The sequence below is a fragment of the Neovison vison genome, chromosome 3, assembly GCF_020171115.1.
Source record: "Neovison vison isolate M4711 chromosome 3, ASM_NN_V1, whole genome shotgun sequence".
In the NCBI taxonomy this organism is placed as follows: Eukaryota; Metazoa; Chordata; class Mammalia; order Carnivora; family Mustelidae; genus Neogale; species Neogale vison.
The window spans coordinates 82,885,600-82,908,697 of NC_058093.1; the positions used below are offsets into that span (position 1 = coordinate 82,885,600).

A 23,098-nucleotide genomic window follows, 5' to 3' on the forward strand; every position below is an offset into this window, starting at 1 on the left:
AATCACCACGACGTTCTGTGAATTTTACCTTCTAAATATTTCTACAGTACATTCCTCCTTCTCCATTCTCATCGCTCCCATTCTGGTTTGAGTCCTCATCCTCACTTGACTTCTGCCATGGCCTCCTAAACAATGTCCCTGTCTCCAATACAGTTCCCCTAAAATTTATCCTCCATACAGAGATATCTAAAGTGAAAATCTAAGCACCTGTCCCCTCAGGCACTTCCAGGAAGATAAAGGAGCATCTGGGCCCTCACTAAGCTCTTCCTGACCTGATTGCTGCTTACGCCTTGGCTGCACCTCTTACAACCTCCCGTCTGAAGCTGATCAGATCATCGGACTGCTGATCTCTTCTAAACGCTCTCCCACCCCACGCCGTCTTGGTCCTTATTTCTTTCGTCTGGCTAATACCTATCCTGTGTGTATGGCTTAGCTCAGATATCTCCTCTAGAAAGTATTCCTGTACCCAACTTTAACGCCATTTCTCTATGATGCCCAAGTATACTATACATATTGCTGTCATCGCAATTTTAACATTTTAATTGTTTCTGGATCTGTCTCCTTGGCTCAACAGTGATCTCCAGGGACTCAGCACAGATTTTTGCTCAATTAGTCTCCTTAAACTGGGGAATAACTAAATGATTAAATGAATAAATGAATAAATGAATGAATGAATGAATGGGTTCAATGGATCATTTGTCACTCATGTGACTTTCAACTAATTATTTAAGCTCTTTGGGTCTGAGTGTCCTCATCCATTCATGGGCTTAGTAATTCTAGCTCATTTTGTGATTGGGAGAATAAAATAATGGATTTTAAATAGCATATGCAAAATGTAAAGTATTCTATTGGGCATCTGTAAGGCAAGTCAGTCTGCATAGGCAATAGTATGAAAACTAAGCCTGTTTTTTACTAAAACTTGCCTCCTGGTTCCTTCTTTTACATCTCCAACCCGCATTCTGATTTTATGGTTTCATGACAGTTCCTTTAGATAACGCCACTTAGGACCCATGTAAATTCACCATAACTAGTAAACTAGCTTAGAAGAAAAATAATTTCAAATTGCTATTTATTACTTACTACCTCTCAGAAACTGATTAATACCAAATTTGTGGGGGGAAAATACAGCTCATTTCAAGGCAGTATATTTAAGTATTTGGAAGTGTTAATTCATTTCTGTGTTATTAGTTATTTTGGATATTTTGCACATGATTCAGCTAAGTGGCATATCTCACTGGAGGAAAGATTTTTGGGATCTTTTATGTCAAATAAACAAGTACTGTTGAATATTCCATAGCAAGTGGCCCACTGCAAATTTGTGATGTAGGTAATTTGCAATTGCCCTCTTTTCATCCAGAACTTGTATTAATTTTGTGGGTCTTACCCTACCACAAAGCTCTGCATAGTCAGAGTAGAGGGGGCCGGCCTCACCATGTTCTTTATCTTTTCTGTAGAGAATCCAGCAGTTCCCTAGGCCATCGCCACAATCAGTGCCAACTTGCTACCTTCAAAAGAAGTCCCTAGAATAGGGGCACAAGAGTTTACCTCTTGTGGTTGGCATCTTTTTGTAAGGCAGTTTATTGAGCTAAAGAGTCTCCCCAAGAGTTGTTGAGCTCTGAAAGATGACCTCTGACCCACTAAGAAAGAGTGTTCTCTAATAGATACTACTGATACTATATATGCAAGATACACTACTAATACACTACTAATCATTCTCATAATTCTTGGGTGTTTGAGAATATGAACATTTTAGTAACTGAACAGGCATGTAAATTATACATATTTTTGAAAAACTTTCCATGTGCATATACAAAAGTACATTTGTAGTTCTCTAATTTAAAATGAAATAATAATTATGATATGCAAAACTACATTGTATTACAGTGGAAACTGCATTTCAAACATTATCTACCTGTCCATACAATATTGCCCAAAATATAAAGATCTAGAAATACTGGAATAATAGTGTCTCAAAGTACAACTTCTTTTTATAATTCCAAAGAAAACCTATTATTCCTGCCTTAAGAAAAAAGAATTACTTACCATCACTTTGACTAATAGTAAATCTGCCAAAATTATTTACCTGTGTACAGTTGGGGGTAACTCCCATTCCTACTCCCAAAGGGATAGACTTTAATGACATTTTTTTTCTCTTTTATTTATTTGTTTTTAAGTTTTATTTATTTATTTATTTATTTTAGTAATCTCTGTACCTGACAGGGGGCTTGAACTCATGACTCCAAAATTAAGAGTCCCACGTTCTTCTGACTGAGCCAGCCAGGTGCTCCTTGCAACACTTTTAGAAACTATTTAATTGCTATGAGAGTGTTTCTTTCCCAGGAAATGAGAGGGATGGAGGTGGAGGGAGAGAGGAAAGAGCTCATGAAGTGGGAAATCCCACACACAGTACAAATTGTTAAGAAAAGAAAATATTTTCTGTGATAGCTAATTTGACCTAACTATAATGGTCTTCTTGGATGATAACTACTAAAATGTCCTTGGCAAGCCCTAAGATGAATAAATTAGTGAGATTTTCTTTGAACAAACACCAGGGAATTATATCCACGAAAAACAAAATGGTGGGAAAAGAATTCGGTGCTTACTTTCTGTTCCTTTTCCGGGCTCGGCTGTAGGCTTCTAAACCTTCTGTTAGTGTCTTCAACTTCTCGGGCTCCACCTGAGTGAAGGCATGAAGACCAAACCATATTACCCAGACCTGCAATTGTTAACAGCATTTTTACTTTCCTGCTAGGGGAAGGGAGGCTTAACTTTCACTGCCCTGTCAAATGTCCTGTCCTTGCTCAGGCAGAGGTTGACTGTGTGGCTCCAGGCTGTAACATCAATGGAAATGAAAGATAGTCTGACTTTTCTACTGTCAGCATTTTGAAAATAACATTTTAAGAACAAAATCTGGACTTCAAATAACCTTCAACTCACAAAATCATAAATCAGAGATCCCTGCTTTGCTTTCTCTACTGCCTGATACTCAGTAACTGCAAATTTGTACTCTGTCAGGGGAGGACAAGAGCAGTGGTTAGTGAAGGAGATGGGCTTTGGAGCCAGTAGGTGGAAGTTTGAATCTGACCTGCTCACTTCCTAGCATGAATGAAACCCTCAAATGTTCTGGGCTTCAGTTTCCTCCTCTTTAAAATGAGGGCAGTAATACCTACCTTCCGGCCAGAATTGCTGGGATAATCAAAATGCAGCAAATCAGGTTGAACACAGCTAAGCAGAGAGTCACTATTATTACCTAGTAGTATTGGGCTCTGCACAGGCCACAAAATGAATGGGAAGTAGGCTACCATAGTCCTTCCAGTCAAGGGAAGAGGGTGTGGCTACAACTTAAGGGTGCGTCCATTCCCTTCTCGCTTTAACACTGCCAAGAATCTTGCTGCTTCATCACCCTGTGGCCACCAAATGGTGATGCAGGACTTGTAGGGGTGGGGAGGTGCAGCCTTTGCCATTTTCCCCCAATAATCTCTATCATGGTTCTTGAAGCCACCCCTCCAAGATAAACAATTAATATATGGGAAAACTTGAATGTGACTTGTGAGTAAAACACTTTTAGAAGAACATTGCTAAAAAAAAATTAAATTAAATTAAAAAATTGCTATTTTTATTGATCTTAAAAAAAAAAGAAAACAATTTAAGTAAAAACAGTGTTGCTTGCTGTGTAAACACAGCTTCAAGGCAAGTCTCCCAGCCATTGCTTAACCCAGTTTTTTCCCCAACCCTATGCTACTTTCATATATAAATTTGAGAGGCTGCCCAAATCCCTCATGGTAAAGAAAATAAATACTAAGAAGCAAAGAAATTATTCTTTTCTCTTGAAATCTCCCTAACTCATGAATATTATTTATAAATAATTTTTCTTTGACCCCTTCAAATTGAGTACCCAGTAGTGAGTAACAAAGTGTTTCCTTTATCAAGTTTGAGAACAGGCATTTCTAAATATTCAATGAGAAAAAAAATAGAATAATGAAAACATATTCCTTTTCATGACTTTTGTATTTTGTCCTGAAGGATGCAAATATCTAATATGCAGTTCACTGGGGACACCTAATTTCTCATGTGCTAGAACAAGAGACAATTTTGTTCTAATAACACTTCATGGAAGCCATGAAAAAAAGCGTCTTACTAAAATAACTGGAAAATCTTAAGTAAGATGAATATATCCATGTGTTGTTTAAAAAAAAAAAATTCGTGCCCGGATACATTCTCACATTTCATGTTAGAAAAGAGGTTTCATCTTATATTCATTCACATGAAGAGAAAATGAAAGATATTTCACACATTATATTTATGTAAGCTATGGCTAATTCCACTTATATTTAAATGATTCTCCCACCCCCATCCTTGGCAGTAGGAAGGAAGCTCTCTTGTAACATAAACTTATAGGAGATACAAACTAGTGTAGTGAAAGGTCTCAGAAGGGATTGATACAAGCAACAGAAAGAGTCATAGTGAAACAAAGCAAGACCAATATAAAGACTTACCTCACTGGTCTTAATTCTTAAAAACTATGTTAGGTAAAACTATTTTTTTAATCTTTAATTTTTATTTTTAATTAAGTAAGGAATAAAGGGCAATAAAAACATTTCTTAAAAAAAATTTCCTGGCATTTATTATGGAAAAAGCACTCTTTTATAATTTAGTATGGTAATAGTGCAAACTAGTATTATTTTTGTTATTTTACAGATGGGAGTCAGTGAATTTAAGTAACATGGCCAGCACTGAAACTCAGGTCTGACTCCAAAGTGCTCAACCTCTCCACCACACCAACTACAATATACACTGAAGTATATAATCATTTTACACACACACACACACACACACACACACAAAAATTAGGTCAAATTATTTTAAAACAAATTAGATATTTACATAAATTTAGATAATACATGCCCAAAATTATCTTTAAAATTTTTTTATGCTTGGATAATTTTCTGGTGATTTTTCTGAACTAATTCTCTACTGCGATTTTTTTTTCATTTAAATTGACTCTAAGGCTATAAGGTACTCTATAATGAACTATATTATTTATAAAGGAGTCAATGACCTTGAAAAAGAAAGCAATGATGGTGCTTTCTGAAACTAAATACAAATAAGATACACATCACAGTTTATTTCTGATATGACAAGATCATACATATCCAGAGATAAATGTTTAGCTTATTTTGTTTCAGAATTTTAGTACGCTCCTGAATTGTGAAATATATGAAGAGCGTATGTTTTTATAGGGAATTATTCATGCATTTACGCAATATTCAAGAAACTCTTTAAGGATACTCCTGTCCCCTAAGATGGTATCAGAGAAGAACAAAATAAATTCAATTTCTAGTCAAACAGAAATCATATTTAACGATTTAATGAAGACTCCACCATAAATTACTTAGCTAACTTATAACTGAAGAAAGTACTGAGAAATCAAATACAGCAGTGTAACATTAAAAAGGATAAACACACAAATATTTCTATAAACCTTATGCTGAAGGAGCAAGTAATTTAAAACACTTAATACTTTGATCTGTAATTATAACCTTATATTCCTGTACGTTCATAAGCCAGTACTTCCATAAATTACTTAACTCCTATCTTGGTGAGAAGTCATGGGAGGACTTTATAATGTACCTTTACTCATAATAATGCTCACTCTAATAATGATGATGCTAATATTAGTGACCAACATGGTATAACTCTCTGCACATATGTCATTTAAGGATTAGAAAAAATTACCAGAATTTATATGTATTTATAGTTCACATATTATCTCATGTACAAATATACATACATATTGAATATTTTTTTGACTTCTAAAACCCTCTTTCACTCATTCACATTCTTTCGGTACCACAATTCTCCAACACAAATAGTCCTATGGTCTGTTCAGTAGGGTTAGAAACATCCCCGGAAACGTACCCATAAGCTCCTATAGGGTGGAAGTTTAAGAATTTTCTGAAAAAGTCTGAATCTCTGGCTGCTTATTTTGTTCACAAGGCACATATCAAAATTTGGTAATTTAATTAAGTTTGATCTGGAGTCAACACAGGAGCACGTAGTCTATCTTAGAAGTAACTTAAATCGACGACAAAGGGAGACACAAAACTTTCAGAGAACCAAGCCGACCCTCTGACAGTGAGGGAGAGTATGTATTAGGAGAGCCTGGATCAAAGATCCTAGGTCACTTTTGAAGAGAGTCCATTAAGTAAAGATGATGTAAAAGTTTCCTGCAGGCTTTAAACCTGATAACAGATTGAATTTCTTTGTGACTTACTTGGCTGCTACTTGGTTGTGAGGCAAAGCTGTCACACAAAGGTCAAAGGACAGAGTGCAAGTCACATCCCAGGTTTCATAAGAGAAGCCAGACAGCTGGCAGGACAGCTGAACTCGAGCCGCCTTTTCTTTTTTACGTCTTTTTTCATGTCATCAGCTCCTGTTGTTGGGGAAATGGTACTGTGCAGAGTACTAAGCTTAGAGTTAGGAGACCAGGAACGGGGCCTGGCTTAGCTGCCTGTCACTGCTCACTGTGTCTTGAGGAGCGCTACTTCGCCGAGCTTCAGTTCCCTCAGCTATAAAATTGGGATGGTTGTGCACATCTTCACAGGTCACTGAGAGAGTCTAGAAAGACAATGAAGCGCTTTCTAAACACCAAAACACCCTTTACCAAAGGGTCATCAGTGGCATGTGAAACAAGGACATACCTCTAAACATTCTTAATATTTATATAGCCATACCAGTTTATATTAGAAAAACACACAAAAAACTATACCTATAATTTCGTATGTATTATACCTTAGAGTAAGACTGAAAAGTTATTTGAAAGTGGCTCGAACAATGCCTAGTTCATAATATGTCCAAAAAGTCTTTGTCGATTAAATAAATAAGTAAATAAATAAGTAAATGAATCTGAATAAAAATTTAAACTAAGTAATAGTACAGGGGAACATGAAACGTTATTTTTGGGTTTATTTTTGTGGGGAGGGGCAGAGGGAGAGGGAGAAAGAGAATCTGAAGCAGACTTTATGCCCAGGGGGGATCCCGACACAGGGCTCAATTTCACCACCCTGAGATCATGACCTGAGCTGAAATTAAGAGTTGGACCCTCAACTGGCTGAATTACCCAGGAGCCCCTAAAGGAACACTGCATGCATTTTTCCTTTTTTTTACAGAGAGGTGGGGGTGGAGGGGGGAGGCAGGGAGCAGGTAACTTTAGCTGAAGCTTGGGAAATACAGCCCTGAAGCAATAAGCAAATATGAAACATTTATTAGGTTCATTACTGTCAAACATTAATTAACATTAATTAAATAGTAAATATTTTTAAAAATCTTCCACCTGAAAAAGTCCTGCTAACTTAAGGGTAATATGGCAATATTTTTAAAATATTGATTTACCTGTGACAGTAAAGGATGAACCTAATTTTCCATCAGTAGTACTCATGGAAAAATTCCTAAAGTGGATCCCATTTTTTTTCCAAATGAACTTACCAAATATACATTAATGATTTGTCTGTGGCATTATCTGAGGCTTTATGTGCATGTGTGTTTGTGTGTGTGTGTGTTTGTGCTTCCTTTCCTCTATATTTGGGAAGCAGGGTTTTAAGTAATAGGAAAGTAGACTATAGGACTAGAGTAAATCTCTTCTAAATGTACAACAGAGTTCATATTGATCCACCACCCATACATGCAATTAAATGTTTTGGGCAAGCTCCTATTTCTAAAGCAACGCTGTTTAAACGTTCGTGTCAGAAGCATGTACCTGACCCAGACCAAACTCCATTTGCTACTGTCCTTTTGAAAACTGTACCAACCAGCTCAAGAACTCCGTGTGGGTCTCCGTTGTCTGTAACTGGAGATAAGCCTCCTTTTCCTTTTAACCTTGTTCAGGGGGAAAAGGTTACAATATCCCACAGTTCACTTCAGGGACATGCACCATCTTACTTGCACCAAGTTTTACTCTGTTTGGTCGTTTTGCTAATATTCACATTTTTGGTCTTACCCAGTTCTTCATTGTTACTATCTTCCAAATTTTCATCAGGCACTGACTTCATCAGCCTGGCTTTTATCATGTACATTACTTCTCAATATCTTCCTCCCTTTTCAGGGCGATCCTGTTGTTACAGAGCATTGTTCGCTCCTGCCATCCCACCAGCCACAAGGCAGCCCAAATACTGTGGTTGGTGATCAGGTGTAGAGACAAGGATTCATTCCCAACAGCAGTTAAGGAGATATATAAGGCAGGGGCAATACACAAAGCACACTTTCAACGGAGAATTATAGTACCAAAGAATACAAACAGCTAATGCTGATAATCAAGCACAGAAAGAATGTTCTTCAAAGTGGAATGTTTAAACATCAAAAGAGAGGTCAAACTTCAGTTATACATCCCTATCCGATGGTCAGCTGTCTTTGGTTATGTTTCACACTGTCAAAACGTGTGTGTGTGTGTGTGTGTGTGTCCCTCACCTGACATATAGAAAGTGGACTGTCCCAAAATAAGTTTGGTTATGAGTTTTAAAAATGATGAGTTTTGTCTCATTTGAATGACTGACTATTCGGAGAAATATTTTTATCTCTACCTGCCAAATATAACTGCATGAAAAAAGGCAAAGTGTTATTCTAAAGAGAGAGCACCCTGCCCACTCCTTTTAAAAACATGTCTTCAGGGGTGCCTGGGTGGCTCAGTGGGTTAAGCCTCTGCCTTCCACTCAGATCATGATTCCGGGGTCCTGGGATTGAGCCCTGCGTCGGGCTCTCTTCTCGGCAGTGAGCCTGCTTCCTCCCTCTGTCTGCCTACCTCTCTTCCTACTTGTGATCTCTGTCTGTCAAATAAATAAATAAATAAAATCTTAACAAACAAATAAACACACATCTTCATTTATTCACGTGGTGTTGCACTGAGATGTACAACTTTTCTGGGTAATCAGAGGTCTCTATCTGTCCAGCAACAACCAGCATTTCCCTGAAGAGAAACATTGTGGTGCGAGCCTAGATGTAAATCCTTTCCTAAATTTGGCTCAAGTTAGAATACACATTTTATATAAGAGCAATGAAATATGAAGACCAATGGGAAATGTTCAAAAAGATTAAAAATTATGTACTAAAAGAATTTAATTTTTGATTATCACTTGAGTGTCAATACTCTTAGGCTAATTAATGTAAGATCAGAGAGGGCAGATGATAATTACAAAATATATTTTAGAAAACAGGGGCACTTTTCCTATTTTTAACTAATTACTGAAACAAGTACATAAAGATAACCATTTTCCTCCACAGTTGCAATGGCTTAGAATGTTTGCATGTTGGGGTGCCTGGGTACCTAAGTCAGTTAAGCGGCCACTCTTGATTTCAACTCAGGTGTCCTGGGATTGAGCTCCCCATCAGGCTCTGCATTCAGTAGGGAGTCTGGTGGAGACTCTCTCTTCCTCTGACCCTTCTTCCTGTGTGCATGCTCTCTCTCTAAAGTAAATAATCTTAAAAAAAAATGTTTGCACTTTACGGTGGATCAGTGTAATGCCAGCGGAAGCCATTTCCCTTTCCAAGAATTCCCTAATACTGTGCCAAGAACTGGCAGTGCATTTCTCTGGCTGCGATGATGTACTGGAACACAGCACTGAGGTCTTATTCTTGGCCACTGAACCTTAACTATAAAGGATTCATGGTTCAGAGAGAAACTTGCATCATTTATTTAGAAAAAATATAAGTATCTTTCAGACCATCCTTCATTACAAACTGATAACCAAAGGAAGGAATGTGTTAGAGAGTAAGGAGATACTACTTTTGGTACGGTATAATACCAGACATATAATATTCTTTGGTGTTTCACATAGCTTCAATATTGGGACAGTAGTCTATAGGGGCGATTAGCCCAACTTTCCATGGACTGTTAAACATCTCTACTCATTAATATCATTGTATGTGTGAGGGGTGGGGGTGGGGTAGGAAAGTAAAGGAAGAAAGTCTGTGTTGGTATTTTTTAGAAACCTTGTTGGGAGAGGGAGTTTCAGGCTCACTGAACAAAGTGCTTGAAAATGCTTCCAAGTAGAACTCCTACTTGAAATGAACAGCTAATAATAAGTTATAATCAGATATGCCAATTTGTATGCAATGTGCTGAACTTCATTAAAAAATGGTTATAAACTATTTCATTCATTAAATATATTCATTATAATCCTCTCACCCTCTACCTGTTTAGTAAATCCTTTATTCATGGATAATGCCTAGGTAAACAATAACTGAACGCAAATCACCACAGTTCCGGAGTGGTGACACCCAAATTAATAAGGTTGTCTAACAAAAAGGACAGGGGCAAGGAGGCTAGTTTTTACTGAGACTCTTTTGTGTGCTGGATAATCTATTTATGGTATCTCATTTAACTCTTAAAACATCTTCTGAGTAGTCACTGATATTCGATTCCCACCTGAGAGGTGAAGAGATGGCAGCCCAGGGAGATTAATACACCTACCCAGCAGCATTTAGGGAACAGATAGAGCTGGGATTAAGCTCACGTGAGAATGTCCAAAGCTTGTGCCTCTTTCTGCGTTCTCTCTAGTTCTCTGAAGACTATGTTCATATGGTGTTTGATGTTTTGAAATAAAACCTCTTAGGAAGCAATCACCAAAAGTGCAAGACAGTTCTAATGCATTATTAGCAATGCTGCTAGGCTTAATGCCCCACCAAAGATGAACAATGCCTTCCTAAGATCATAAACTGACCAGGTCATTTACTATCATGACAGCCGGCTAAAGTATCAACTTAAGGACAACATGGACATCTCAGCCCCAGGCCAGTATCAGTGTTCCAGTCACAGCACTGATCTGTTTGTCCAGAGGCCACCCATGCAACCTAACAGCAAGAGAGGTGCCCAGCTTACTTTGAATCAGTAACCTGCAATCCGGTTAAACCATTACTTTTTAAAAAATTTTGCCTGCTTCTGAGAAGAATTTGAAGTGGTTTCGTGAGAAAAAAGGCTGCAACAGAAAATAAATGATAGGTTTGTGCAATGTGGGGGGTGGGGAGAGATAAGAGAATAAATCTACTCTAACACTTGAGTTAACATAGATTTTATCTGGAGGGATCTGACAGAATCTTGGATTAATTTACTTTGTGGACATGGAAATAGTATGAAAAACTGAGAATCTAAGAAGGTTTAAAATGATAATGTGTAAGAAAATTGTTTACTAAGCCTTTTCTTCTGAGATACTACAAAGATAAACACTAGGCGGATGTGGTTCCACATTCCACATTAGCAAGGTGGAATTAATTAGATTTTACTATAATAAACTCATTGATTATGAAGTTTGTCTGTCTGTCTCTCGACTTTACTAAAATGTCATCCATTGCCACAGTATATAGAAGAGACCCTAACATACTCCTTGCCTTTTTAAAAGCAGAAATCTGATTATAGTGCACAAGACTATATTTATGCAACATTGCTGAGGAGACTAAGGGGTTCTATGTAAATAAAATTTACATCATGACCAGTTCATTCACCAGACTGAGAGTATAAATTTTAAAAATGTTTTACTGGAAATCTTTTCAAATAGATCATGCTTTGTCTTACACAGATATTGAACAAAGTTTAATGTTTTCTTGCTGAACCAGGATTACCAAGACATCAAGCAAAGGCCATCTGGCTTGAAGTCAGACAGCCCCGTGTTTGAAATTTCACCTTTCCTGGTCTTATAAATTGAGAGCACTGCTTGGCTTGCTGGGCATCATTAAATAAGGGATGAGGAAGCCCTTCCTTTGTTTTGTGAACTATAGAAGAACTATTTCACTATGCTTGTGAAATAGTACTTTGTTTCGTTTTTTTAATGTGCAAAAGTGAGGGGGGGTTCCTGAAAAGACCAGAGGTTTTTTAAAATGTTAAGTGCCCTAGAGCTTTTAAGGCTGTTTATACCTTCCTTTTTAATGATAGATAAATATTTCATGTGTTACCATTAATATTTTATTATATGTTTTCAGTTTTGTACCTCCAAATGTGTGCTTTAAATTATTTTTTTGAATTACTAAAAATATTCTTGGTGTATCGTGATATCAAAGTTTTGATATTAAGGTTGTCAGGATGCAAAATTACAGCATCAGATGGTGGGGGGTGAGGGCAGTATTTGAGGTGACAGAAACAATTTTATGTTCCCTGTTAAGAAATTCATCTACTGCCTCCAATAAGGAAGAAGAATCTGGATTTTTAAAAATGCTTATTAGTTTACAGTGAGTGAAAACCAGTTGCTTATTTAAATGAAGCAAAATAAATGTTTCTTGGATTCTCAGATAATGATTTTTTTTTAAAGCGTATCTCCCCAAACACCAGTGAGTAACTCAATCCCAGGAGTTTGCAAACACAGACTAATCAGAAGATTAAGACCATTGTTTAATGTGAAATGTGTTAAAAGTACATGCCTTTATTCTCCTGAGGACATAAAAGATATTTAGACAAGGCATTTAGGACAGGAAGAATGCTTCCGGGAAAGGGAGGCCATAATCTTTTCTTTCATTAAGCTTTTTGTAAAATGGCGCTTGGAAAAAGACTTGGTTTCATTTGCACAGAGATTGTGAAACAGTCAGTGTCTACCTCTTCTATTTGGAGCTGTCCATTTACATCATAAAAGCCCAGTTTTGCTGTTTCTAATTACTTTTTGAATAAACTGTCAAAAATATTTAGGTTTATCAACTTAAAGAATGTTTTGTCTGGTCTCAGAGAGATTAGAGAAGAAAATGTTTTGTGAGTTGGGGTATGGAATTCATTTTCTTATCAAACATAGAAACACTGTGCCCAGAGCATATCCTGACAAGTATATATTAGGCATCATAAGCAATGGGCTTAAGGACCTCCTGGTCATTTGGAGAAAGACAATCTTTTTATTGTACTGGCAAAAATGTTTTTGGTTTCCTGCTATTAAACCTAAGTGCCAGTGGAAGTTTGAATGGAGTTGAAATAGCTTTACATAATATACTCTTTAAGGGAATAATATATATTTGTAAGAGTAATTTTTATTTCCTAAGAAGATGAAAAATTATGTTTCCTCATCATATGTGGGGAATGTGCATAAATATCTCCTCTTGGTCATATATAAATTTTTCTATCTGCTTTAAACATTCTATGTATTTCTTGCCTAGTAAGCCAATTCTACCAATTATTGGTGGGGGGACCCAGAAGACCCCTACTAATTTCTTCTAAATTAAATGGTGGTTTCATGGAGAAGTTTTCACTTAATTTGCATGATCAGATTGTGTTAAGTAGAACCAGACTGTGGGGTTAAACATTTCCATACGTTATAAAGGCCCAGAACATTTCCTGAAAGGAGACAGCATTCTGAACATGGGGATGTTACCTGCTCTTCCAGAAACGGCTGCAGTTGCACCAGGTTTTACCCTCTCCTCAGCGCCACGTGTCCCATGTGAGCACATGGGGGAGATGTGGTCCCCCAGCACTTCCTGTTACCCTACCTCTGCCACACTCCTGGACTCCAAAGGCCACCAGATTTTTTCCCAGTCTTTACCACTTGCCTTCATCCTCTGTGTATGGAATGAAGAGTTAGGTACATGCAGGGAAGGAAGGCAGAATTAACAAAATTCTGGAAATCTGGTTCCTGGGTTAGAGGCCTTGTGGGATCTACAAATGCTTCACAACTCACCCCTTGATATGACATTTTGGTGACTATAACCATCCCCTCTTCATTTTATGCTCCAGAAGTTTGTGAGACCTCAATGAGTCATGAAGAATCCTAATTTCAAATCCAAAGAATCCAAAGTGATGACAACAAAAAATAACAATTGATATCTGAACAAAGGTTAGTATTTGACAATGGATAAAGATTGGTATACCTTCCCTTCCTCGGGGCTTTGTTGACATGAATTGTGAACGTCGTCTTCTCTTACTAATTTTCCAGGCCAAGAAGTAAGTCCTTTGATTTGGCCCCAGACCAAGTCGCCAACGTTGAACGTCCTTGGCCTATAATGTATCAACTCATTTGAAGAAGGGGAATCTGGATTCCTTAGGTCATCTTCACTACTAATGCTTTTAGCGTCTGAAGGGCTAGGCACACACCCATTAATGCTTTTGGCATTAAAGTCTCCATTGTAATGGATGTAGTCTTTGACTAGAGAACTTTCCAAACTATTTGAGGAGCTTGGAGACTGCTCCTCTAGGACCAGGTCTTGCCTTGTGGTGCTCAGCAGCTCGCCAAAGCCCCGACTCTGTCGAGGTCTGTTCCCATTAATGTGTGCACATCTTTCCACAGTGTTCTCTAGTCTCTCCTTAAAACTCATCATAGTTCTTTTGTAGTTATTATACCTGAAATTTTCCTCCAGAATTTTATCCCCTTGACAGTTTCGTGGTGGTAACAGTACTGGGTGCTGTTCCCCAGGCAGAAATGGCAGTGTAGAGACATTGTTGGACCTCTCATGACAAGGACTACTGTGGATATGGCCTGGATGATCTAAAAATTCCTCACACTTCCACCTGTTTTGCTCCCCTCCGGGGCTTTGCTCCCCATCCCACTGTTTTTTGGATGTGTGGCAACTTGCTGACTTGAAATATTCAAACCCATCTCCTTCATTTGAGTTTTTCCCATGGTCCAGATTCCTGGGCAGCCGAGCCCCTCTTGCATTCCTTAGCCTACCATCATGATCGACACTGCCCATGTTTCGTCCATGAATGACCGCACTGACAGCACTGGGGAGACTTAATGGGTCACCAATTGAGGCAGTGAAGGCACTCATGGCACTCAGAGCTGGAATGGGGCTGATCTGAGTTGTACTGTTGACTGCAGTGGTGATGACAACCTGCATCCCTTTGCTGGCTGCATCAACAACTGCTTTGTAAATGGCATCTACAGAAGCATCACCTTGGCCACTCACAACGAGGCCATCCTTCACCTGCTGACCAAGAGATGGGTCAATCCTCTGTTGCAGCTCACAAGATGTATCTTGGAAAGGTGGAAGTGTAGTGTTTGGATTCTCAGGAAGTGCTGTGAGCCCCGGCTGAGTGCTTATTCTTTTGTTTAGGAGAGCTGCATCTTCCTGCATTCTCACCTTGAAGAAACAGACAGGAAGCAGTGAGAGAGAGAAAAGTTTTTAAAGACCTCAAAGAGAAAGACCATAAATGGCAAAACAATGTAGGCAAAACAATGAAAGGCAAACAAATGTAACAAGGAGAGAAATATAAAGAAAGGACAAGGCTCAAAATGAAACAAAAGTCATTCTGCATGGAAAAGTTTGTGCCTTGATTATATTTGGGTAGGTTTCTTTGGTTGAAATCATTTCACAGATTTTTTTTTTTTTTAAACAATTCATCATTGGGCTTCTTGGGTGGCTCAGACAGTTGAGCGTCAGACTCTTGGTTTCGGCTCAGGTGGTGATCTGGGGTCTTGGGATCAAGCCCCTGGTCAGGGCTCTGAGCTTAATGGGGAGTCTGCTTCTCTCCTTCCCCTCTGCTGCTCCCTCTGCTCATGCACTCTCTCCTTTCTTTCTAAAATATATCTTTTTCAAAAATAAAAATAAAAGATGTATTTCTAAAATAGATAGAAAAAGAAATAATTAAATAAATAATAGAGAACTCATCATTATCAAACATTCTCTAGAAAAGTTAAAGTTGATGTGGTTGGACACAAACTGTTTTTAGGTAATGACTCCACATATTTAAGTGTCATTACAGGTTTTGCAACTTAAGAATCCAAGAGAGAACCTAGTGAGTCACCAGCACTGCTCAAATGACAAAGGGAACCAAATTCTGAAAAGGGGTTCTAACTCACGGATATTTCTACTGAAATATAACATAAGCTAAAAGAAAATTCTCCCTCTTTTTCTCTCTCTCTCCACACACACACACACACACACACACACACATACTTTCTCTCTCAACAATAAAATATTTCTGATTCAAAACTATGTTTTTGAAGACTTTAGATAGAATAGTGATATCTACTCCTTAACCTTACCCAGCTACTGACTGGGGGACACCACCATGCTGTTAGCAGTGACAATGGCTCTGTATAGAAGTTATTCTTTTTTTTTAAGATTTTATTTTATTTATTTGACACAGAGAGATCACAGTAGACAGAGAGGCAGAGAGAGAGAGGAGGAAGCAGGCTCCCTGCTGAGCAGAGAGCCCGATGCGGGACTCAATCCCAGGACCCTGAGATCATGACCTGAGCCGAAGGCAGCGGCTCAACCCAATGAGCCACCCAGGTGCCCTAGAAGTGATTCTTAATTGGGAAGAGAGGAAGGGAGGGAATGCCCAGTAGGTAAGAATATCAATGCTCAGGACAGGAAGGATGAGTGCAGTTGGAAGAAGTCCCCCAAATTATTCTAATCACACCAAGCCCACCTAGAAATTGCTGCTCCAGACCCTTGCTACTTTGGATTTTCCCCTCAACAATTTCTCCCTTCTTGTCTTCACATGCTTTCCCATTAAACCAGAACCAGGGATCCATCAGCCTATCAACGACTCTCTTGTTATTCTCCCCCTGTCTATACCTACCAGATAAAATCTCAATCTGGGATCAATTTAACTGCCTGCTTATATATATCCACAGTGAGAAAGCTGAGTATCTGTCTAGGAATTTGGGGCTTTCAGCTATAGCTGGGAGCTTATTGTTCCATCAATCTGACGACCCTCTAGTTGGGTAACATTCTCCTTCACAACTCTTCGTATCTTGATCCACTTCTTCAAGCAGGCTGCTCCGCCATCTCTGGCACTATTCTCAGTGTACAACGTTACTAACAGAGAAAATGGGAGTTGATAGGTTAAGAATTCTCATAGTTCTTATACTCTGCTACTCCCTACCCTCTCACAGCACATACTTGTCTGCGACTACACATGCCCCAAATCTTGCCCCTCTTCTCAGAGTAAGAGGGGACTCTTCTGCTTTCTGAGGGTATCTTGGAAAGGTGGAAGTGTAGTGTTTGGATTCGAGCTCTGGATCCTAAGCACTCCTCAGGGATTTTGCCTCGTTTGTTATCCCTTCCCTACATTATGTTCAATCTTCTTCACTTTTTTGTTTTATTTTGTTTTTTGGCTCTTTCCTTTAGCACACAATGATGTGCATAGCTTCCATGTTTTAAAAGTTTGCTTCAGCCTACGTCTGCCTTGGGGCACCACCCTTACCCTTATGTTTCTCATCCTTAAGTGTTTGAAAGAGTAATCCACACTCTAATTCTTAGCCTTTTCATCCTTCCGTCCATTGCCATCTCCCCTGTGCTTTTACCACCCACTAAAACTGAATTCTACCCATTACTGGTCATGTCCTAAATCTAGGGGATTCTCTTCAGGCTTTATCTACTTGCTTGACATTCTTAGTGACATGGCTGGGCACTTTCTCCTCCCTTCTAAATTATTTTATCACACAAGATGTGTCTGAATATTTTCTCATTGTCAAAAAAGATAAAAATGTTCTTTACCACTACTCCCCACCCACCCAAACCTGACTTTCCCATCCCACTCCAAGTCCATTTCCTTTCTCAGAAGAAATCAGTGCTGTAGTACATCCTTTAATACTTTAAGGTGTGTAGGTATATATCTGGTTTTCTTTCCTTCCTTCTTTCACATAAATGGTATAGTATTTTAGTACTATTCTATAATATTATAGTATTAAAGTTTTGCATTCTTGTGGATCTTTCCATATCAGTTATGTAAATCTACCTAAACATTTTAAACTACTAGGAAGACAGATATATTATACACATTTAAACATATAAATATATAAATAGTATATTTAGCCATTTCCAGACTGATGGACAATTAAGAGGTTTCTAATTTTTGCCACCACAAATCAAGTTGTAATGAACATTCTAGCATGTGCCCTTTTGTTCACATTGGAAGATTTCTCTAAAATAGATACAAAGAGGTTGAATTTCTGCATCAAAGGATATGTATATTTAAAAACCTGATGAACTATCAAATTAACCTCCAAAAGAACTATATCAGCATACAATCAGACCAACAATATATCTAAAAGAATCCGTTTCCCCACACCACTGTCAGCAAGGGATATCAATCAATCTGATGGACACATTAGTGTTGTAATTTGTATAACTCTGATTACTCTTTTCATATGTTCATTAATAATTTATTTTTCATTTTCTGTGAATTTTCTGTTCATATCTATTGCTCATTTTTCTAATCAATTATCTTTTTTCTTCCTGATTTGTAGGAGCTTTCTTCCTATAATGAATGTCAATTATTTGCTATTATTATGCAAGTATTTTCTGCCAGGTGCCACTTGTCTAAAGAATGCCCTTATCATACAGAGATTTTAAAATTTTATATATTCAACCCTATCACTTCTTTTCTTTTGGACTTCTTGATTTTGTGTCTTACTGAAAGAGCCTTCTCTACCTCAAGAGTATTTAAAAAATATTTCTATATTTTCTCTTTATATTTATTAAGTGTTACTCTTTCCATCTCCTTAATCTATCAGTAATGTATTCAGCTTGTAGAACTAAAAGGGAAGACTAAGTGGTTGAAGCCAGGAAGGGTGGTAAAGGCTGGGCCTGGTGAATGAGGCTGAACCAGCAGGTGAAAAATATGATTTCAATCATGAGAGCAATGGAAACCATGAAAGGGTTTAAGAGGATCCTATGGTCAGTTTTTACTATCAGCTCTGAAAGGACCACTGAGATGCCTCAGACTAAATAAAATAACCTTCACGAAAAGACCATAATGTTTAAGAACATTCATTACCACAGTCAGTGGTGGTGAGAGAGCTCATGACTTCCTTCTCCTATCTCTTCTCCCCCAGCTAAGAGTTTCAACAAACCTAGATATTGTTTACTATTCGAGGAACCCAGGGAAGGAGAGTACCTGAAAGTTCTGAAACAGACAAGCCATGGGGTTACTGTTAGCCGCGCAAGGAATTGTGGGCTGTCCTTGAAATGCCTGCAGGTTCTGGTACCCCTGAAGAAGTTGCTGCTGCTGCTGCTGCTGATTTGGAGGAAACATCTGATTGTTGTTTAACAGCGACTGCAGATGAGTCAGTTGATGGTTATTCAAAGAATTGTTTATTGAGGACATGTCACCTATAGTTTGAAAAACATAAAATGTAAGTCAGTGTGACTCTTTGGAGATCCTATGCCTATCTTTGTACCTGAGGTTTCTTGAAACAAAAACTGAAAACTAGACCTGACATGGTCATTCTTTTCTCTTTTTCTCCTCAATGTCTTACTAAGTGGTAAATAAAGAGGAGTTTTATTACTTAATTTTATCTTTCATAATTATTTTTTTGATTTTATATTCTGGAGACACTATGTAGTCTTTGCTCTATCCATTAGCCAATCCCCATATACTGAGCTTCAGAGTTGTAGAATTCCTTTAAATTGTTTTTGTTGAGCACCTGAAACTAAAGGTTGAAATTAATCCTAAAATGTTTTAGTAATCATGTCTTTGAGCAAATTGTTAAAATGAATGGGTCTGAATAGGGCTTATTTACGAAATTTTGTTCTCAAGCCACAATCATCAATAAATACCACCAAATAAAATCAGATTTGGCCTAGAAAAACACATTTTGTTTTTAAGTAAAATGTTGGTCACCTAAAATTAAAATTGTAAAGAAAGCTAACAATACAAAAGAATTCATTGTCATAATCATTAAAGTAAATGTTATACAATCAGATGGGATTAGTTAATAATTAAGTTTATATTCAGAATTCATGTTTAACTTGTTTGGAAATTACATTGAAATGATCTTGAAGACAATGTCATTGAAATTGTCTTGTAACTTGAAATATGCAAATCTGCAATGCTTTTTAAATGATTTAACTGTTGATTTCAATGGCAAATCTAACTAATAAACTATAGCAACTAGTAAACCATAAAATTAGTAAGCTGGATTACAAAGGTGTCCATAAAATCTGAAGACATATTACTACTAATTTTTATGTACTGAAGATGCCCCTTTTGGCAGTATCATTTTGCCTGTTTCCAGACTTTTTGGACACCATCCCTACACTTAATTTTAGAGTTACCTGCATGAGTCAGTTGGATATACTGGACATTATTTTCTAACCTTTTTGTGATCGAATAATCTACATGAAGGATTTTGTTTTTAAGCCACAACGTTCTAGACTCATACTGTCTGAGGCTATCTAATAGCAGCGATTGAGACTGTCTGTTTCCCTGAACTTGGGCAAAGTTTATCTTTGAATGTTTTTAATGCCTTGTTTCTTATTTTGCTGGATAAGCATTTAGTTTTGTTATTTAGGGATCACCTGGAAAAAACACTTCCTCAAGCTATTTCCATCCACAGTGCAGCTGCTCATACTAACCCTGTGATGCCACACCAAATAAAATTCAAATGAAAGTTATTTTTAAGATGGACCTGTGCTTTATTGTTTGAAAAATAAGACTCTACTTGGCTTAAGAGAATCATAGGTAGGTTAGGTTTAAGTGGCATCAGAATCAGAAGGTCAGAGAAAGCAGATTAAAATGATATTTAGTACTGCTAGAATAGGGGAAAAGGAAAAAGTCATTTTCATGTTTGTATAACTATGGATGTGTGTGGGTGTTATTATATTTAGTTCCTTAAGCAAGCTGTGACATAACAAAAACATTTTTAAAAATAGTGTGACAAAATGGAGTTTTTAAAAAGGAGAAAATAGGATTAGAAAAACGTTTCTTTTTTAAAAATTTGTGAAAAAATTTAACTTACCAAGCAGACCTGTCCCCAGTAGAGGGTTAAGTAGCTGTGGCACCACAGAGTTACTGTTGAGTTTAGCTGGACCAGGTGTATTCCCAGCATTATTAGATATATTCAGCAATGTTTCTGCCATTGACACCACTGCTGTCCCACCAAGTGTTGAGACAGTCAGTGCTGCCACTGCTGATGATGTAGTGGTTGTGGTAGTGGTTGCCTGGGAGGAAGTTGCTATGGAAACCTCTGGATGATTAGCGGTGTTGGCCGATGCTGAGTTCAGGACACCTCCCAACAGCTGGGGATTCAAGGCCATTAATCCCGAGGCCCCAGTGACAGCTGGGAGGAACAGGGGGTTAAAAGTAGTGTCACTGCCTGCAAAGCTTGGTAAAGGGTTCCCCAGGGGGCTGGTTAAAAGGGTCTCAGCTCGGCTGTTCTCTGACTGATTGCTTGGCAAATGGTCTGGTGGGGCTGTCATCTGTGATAATGAGGGTAAAGGGGTATTTTGCTGTTGTAAAAGATCTGAGATGGTCATATTGAAAGATGGCAGGGGAAGCATGGCAGCTGCTTGGGCTTGGTTCTGAAGCAGGGCTGCTAAGAGCTGAAAGTGAACAGGCTGCAATACCTGCCCATCCATGTCACCAGAGAGAAAAGCTAAAGCAGTGTTTACATTCGGGTTGAGAAAACCTAAAGGGTGGAGGTTGATCTCAGACTTGCCTTCTCCTGCTGAAGGCTGGAGGATATTTAATAGATTCTGGTTTAGGAGATGCTGTTGATTCACTGGCAAAGAGATAGGTAGAGAACTGAGGAGGCTGGGGTTCAAGGGGTGTGGAAGATGGTTGTTTGAAGTGCTGTTGGATGGAAAATGAAGTGCGTGCTCCTGGCCAACATAAGGAAAATCACTCCCAATAGGCAGCTGACTCTGCAGTGGGTTTCCAGCTGCGGTGGTAACTATGACGCCATCTTGAAGAACAGATGTTGTCTTTGTAATGGCGGGGTGGTTGGTGCCAGCTATGGCTATGGAGGATGATGGTCCTGAACCGCCTAAAATGAAGAAGGAAAAAAACCAAACCACTTATTATTTATGGATGTTAAGGAAGATGATCCCATAAAAATACATTAAGATACATTTCAATTAATTTGTTACAGGTCACCTTTGAGGCGTTAAGTCAGATTAATTGTCATCAGAGATGAGTTGGAATCTGTTAATAAAACTTGAGTTTAACTTTATACTTCCTAATCTGCTTTGAAAATACATATATTGAAGAAGTTTAGAAATACTAAAAAATATAAAGAAACAGGTCTTTCAAACTAACAAATAGCTTGTTTTTCACAAGTTGAACTAAGTGAAGAAAGAGGAATCTGTGTTGTAGCTGACTCAATTGGCTGGATAAAGGTAGCCAGGCTTTATTTTTCAAAATATATTTTTTATTTAAGAAAATGTTTTTGGTCTTTATAGTACTACCACTTGCTTTTAGTGAAAAAAAAAAAAAAAGAGAATTAGAATATGCATGAGAGTACAAAGCAGAAAAGAAAAAATACCTATGGAGATAACTATTAATATGTTAGTGTATACCTCCTCAGGCTTTGCCCACCTGTATGTTTATACATATGCAGACACATATACACATATTATATATTTTAACAAAAATGGAATTATGCTATTTTGTATTTTTCTTTTATCACTATGTCTTGAATATCTTTCCATGTTAACTTGTGTTAACTTCTGAGTCATTTTACTACTATCATGTATCAATATTTAATCAGTCCACAGTTGTGGTTATTTGATTATTTATGATCAAATTATAATTACTATTGTAAGCAACACTCTGATAGACATTCTTATTAACTCATCTTTGCCAATATGCTCAATTATTTTCCAAGGATAAATTCTTTAAAATGGGATTCCAGGGATAAAAGGGTTTATGTATTTTTAAAGCTTTGGATACATATTGTCAAACTGCCCTACAGCAAAGTTGATCAATACACATTCCATTTACATTTTTGTAAACAGTGTATGGCAGTGCTCATTTCTCACCGACACTGTATTTTATCATTATTTTTTAATTTTTGTCACTCTGATAGCATAAAGATACTCTGTATTTAGGATTCCTTAAATCAGACCAAATGCTACCATCCAAATAGCATTCTTAATCTTGAAAGTCTTATGTTAGTGATGAAAGTTAAAGGAACTTAACATTTAAAAGGATAAACTTTCAATTGTTTAGGATTATAATCGTTTTAGCTGTTCTCAATCCAAGCTGCACAACAGAATTACTACCTGGAGCACTTCAAACAAGCAAGCAAGCAAACAAACAAACATAATGCCTGGGCCCTATCCCAGAGCAGTTGAAAACATCTCCTGGGGTGCAGCCTGAGCAGTAGTATTGTTTGCAATCACCCCTGGTGATCCAGATGCACAAGGGATGGGGCAGGAGAATCACCTTCTGTTGAAAAGGAACCTTCAGTCA

General features: G+C 37.8%; 1 protein-coding gene across 3 annotated transcripts in view; it reads right to left on the minus strand.

The window, feature by feature from the left end:
- MBD5 (methyl-CpG binding domain protein 5) overlaps positions 1 to 23,098 on the minus strand; it is a 151,712-nt gene that overhangs the window by 9,214 nt on the left and 119,400 nt on the right. For 2 of the 3 annotated variants that reach the window (XM_044242517.1, XM_044242516.1), the window contains 4 exons: positions 20,646 to 21,671; positions 18,803 to 19,017; positions 13,825 to 15,033; positions 2,604 to 2,677 (listed from right to left, as the gene is read on the minus strand). In XM_044242517.1, coding sequence (XP_044098452.1) covers positions 2,604 to 2,677; positions 13,825 to 15,033; positions 18,803 to 19,017; positions 20,646 to 21,671 — 2,524 coding nt within the window. The remainder of the gene's footprint in view (positions 1 to 2,603; positions 2,678 to 13,824; positions 15,034 to 18,802; positions 19,018 to 20,645; positions 21,672 to 23,098) is intronic. The other variant, XM_044242518.1, reaches the window with a different exon arrangement.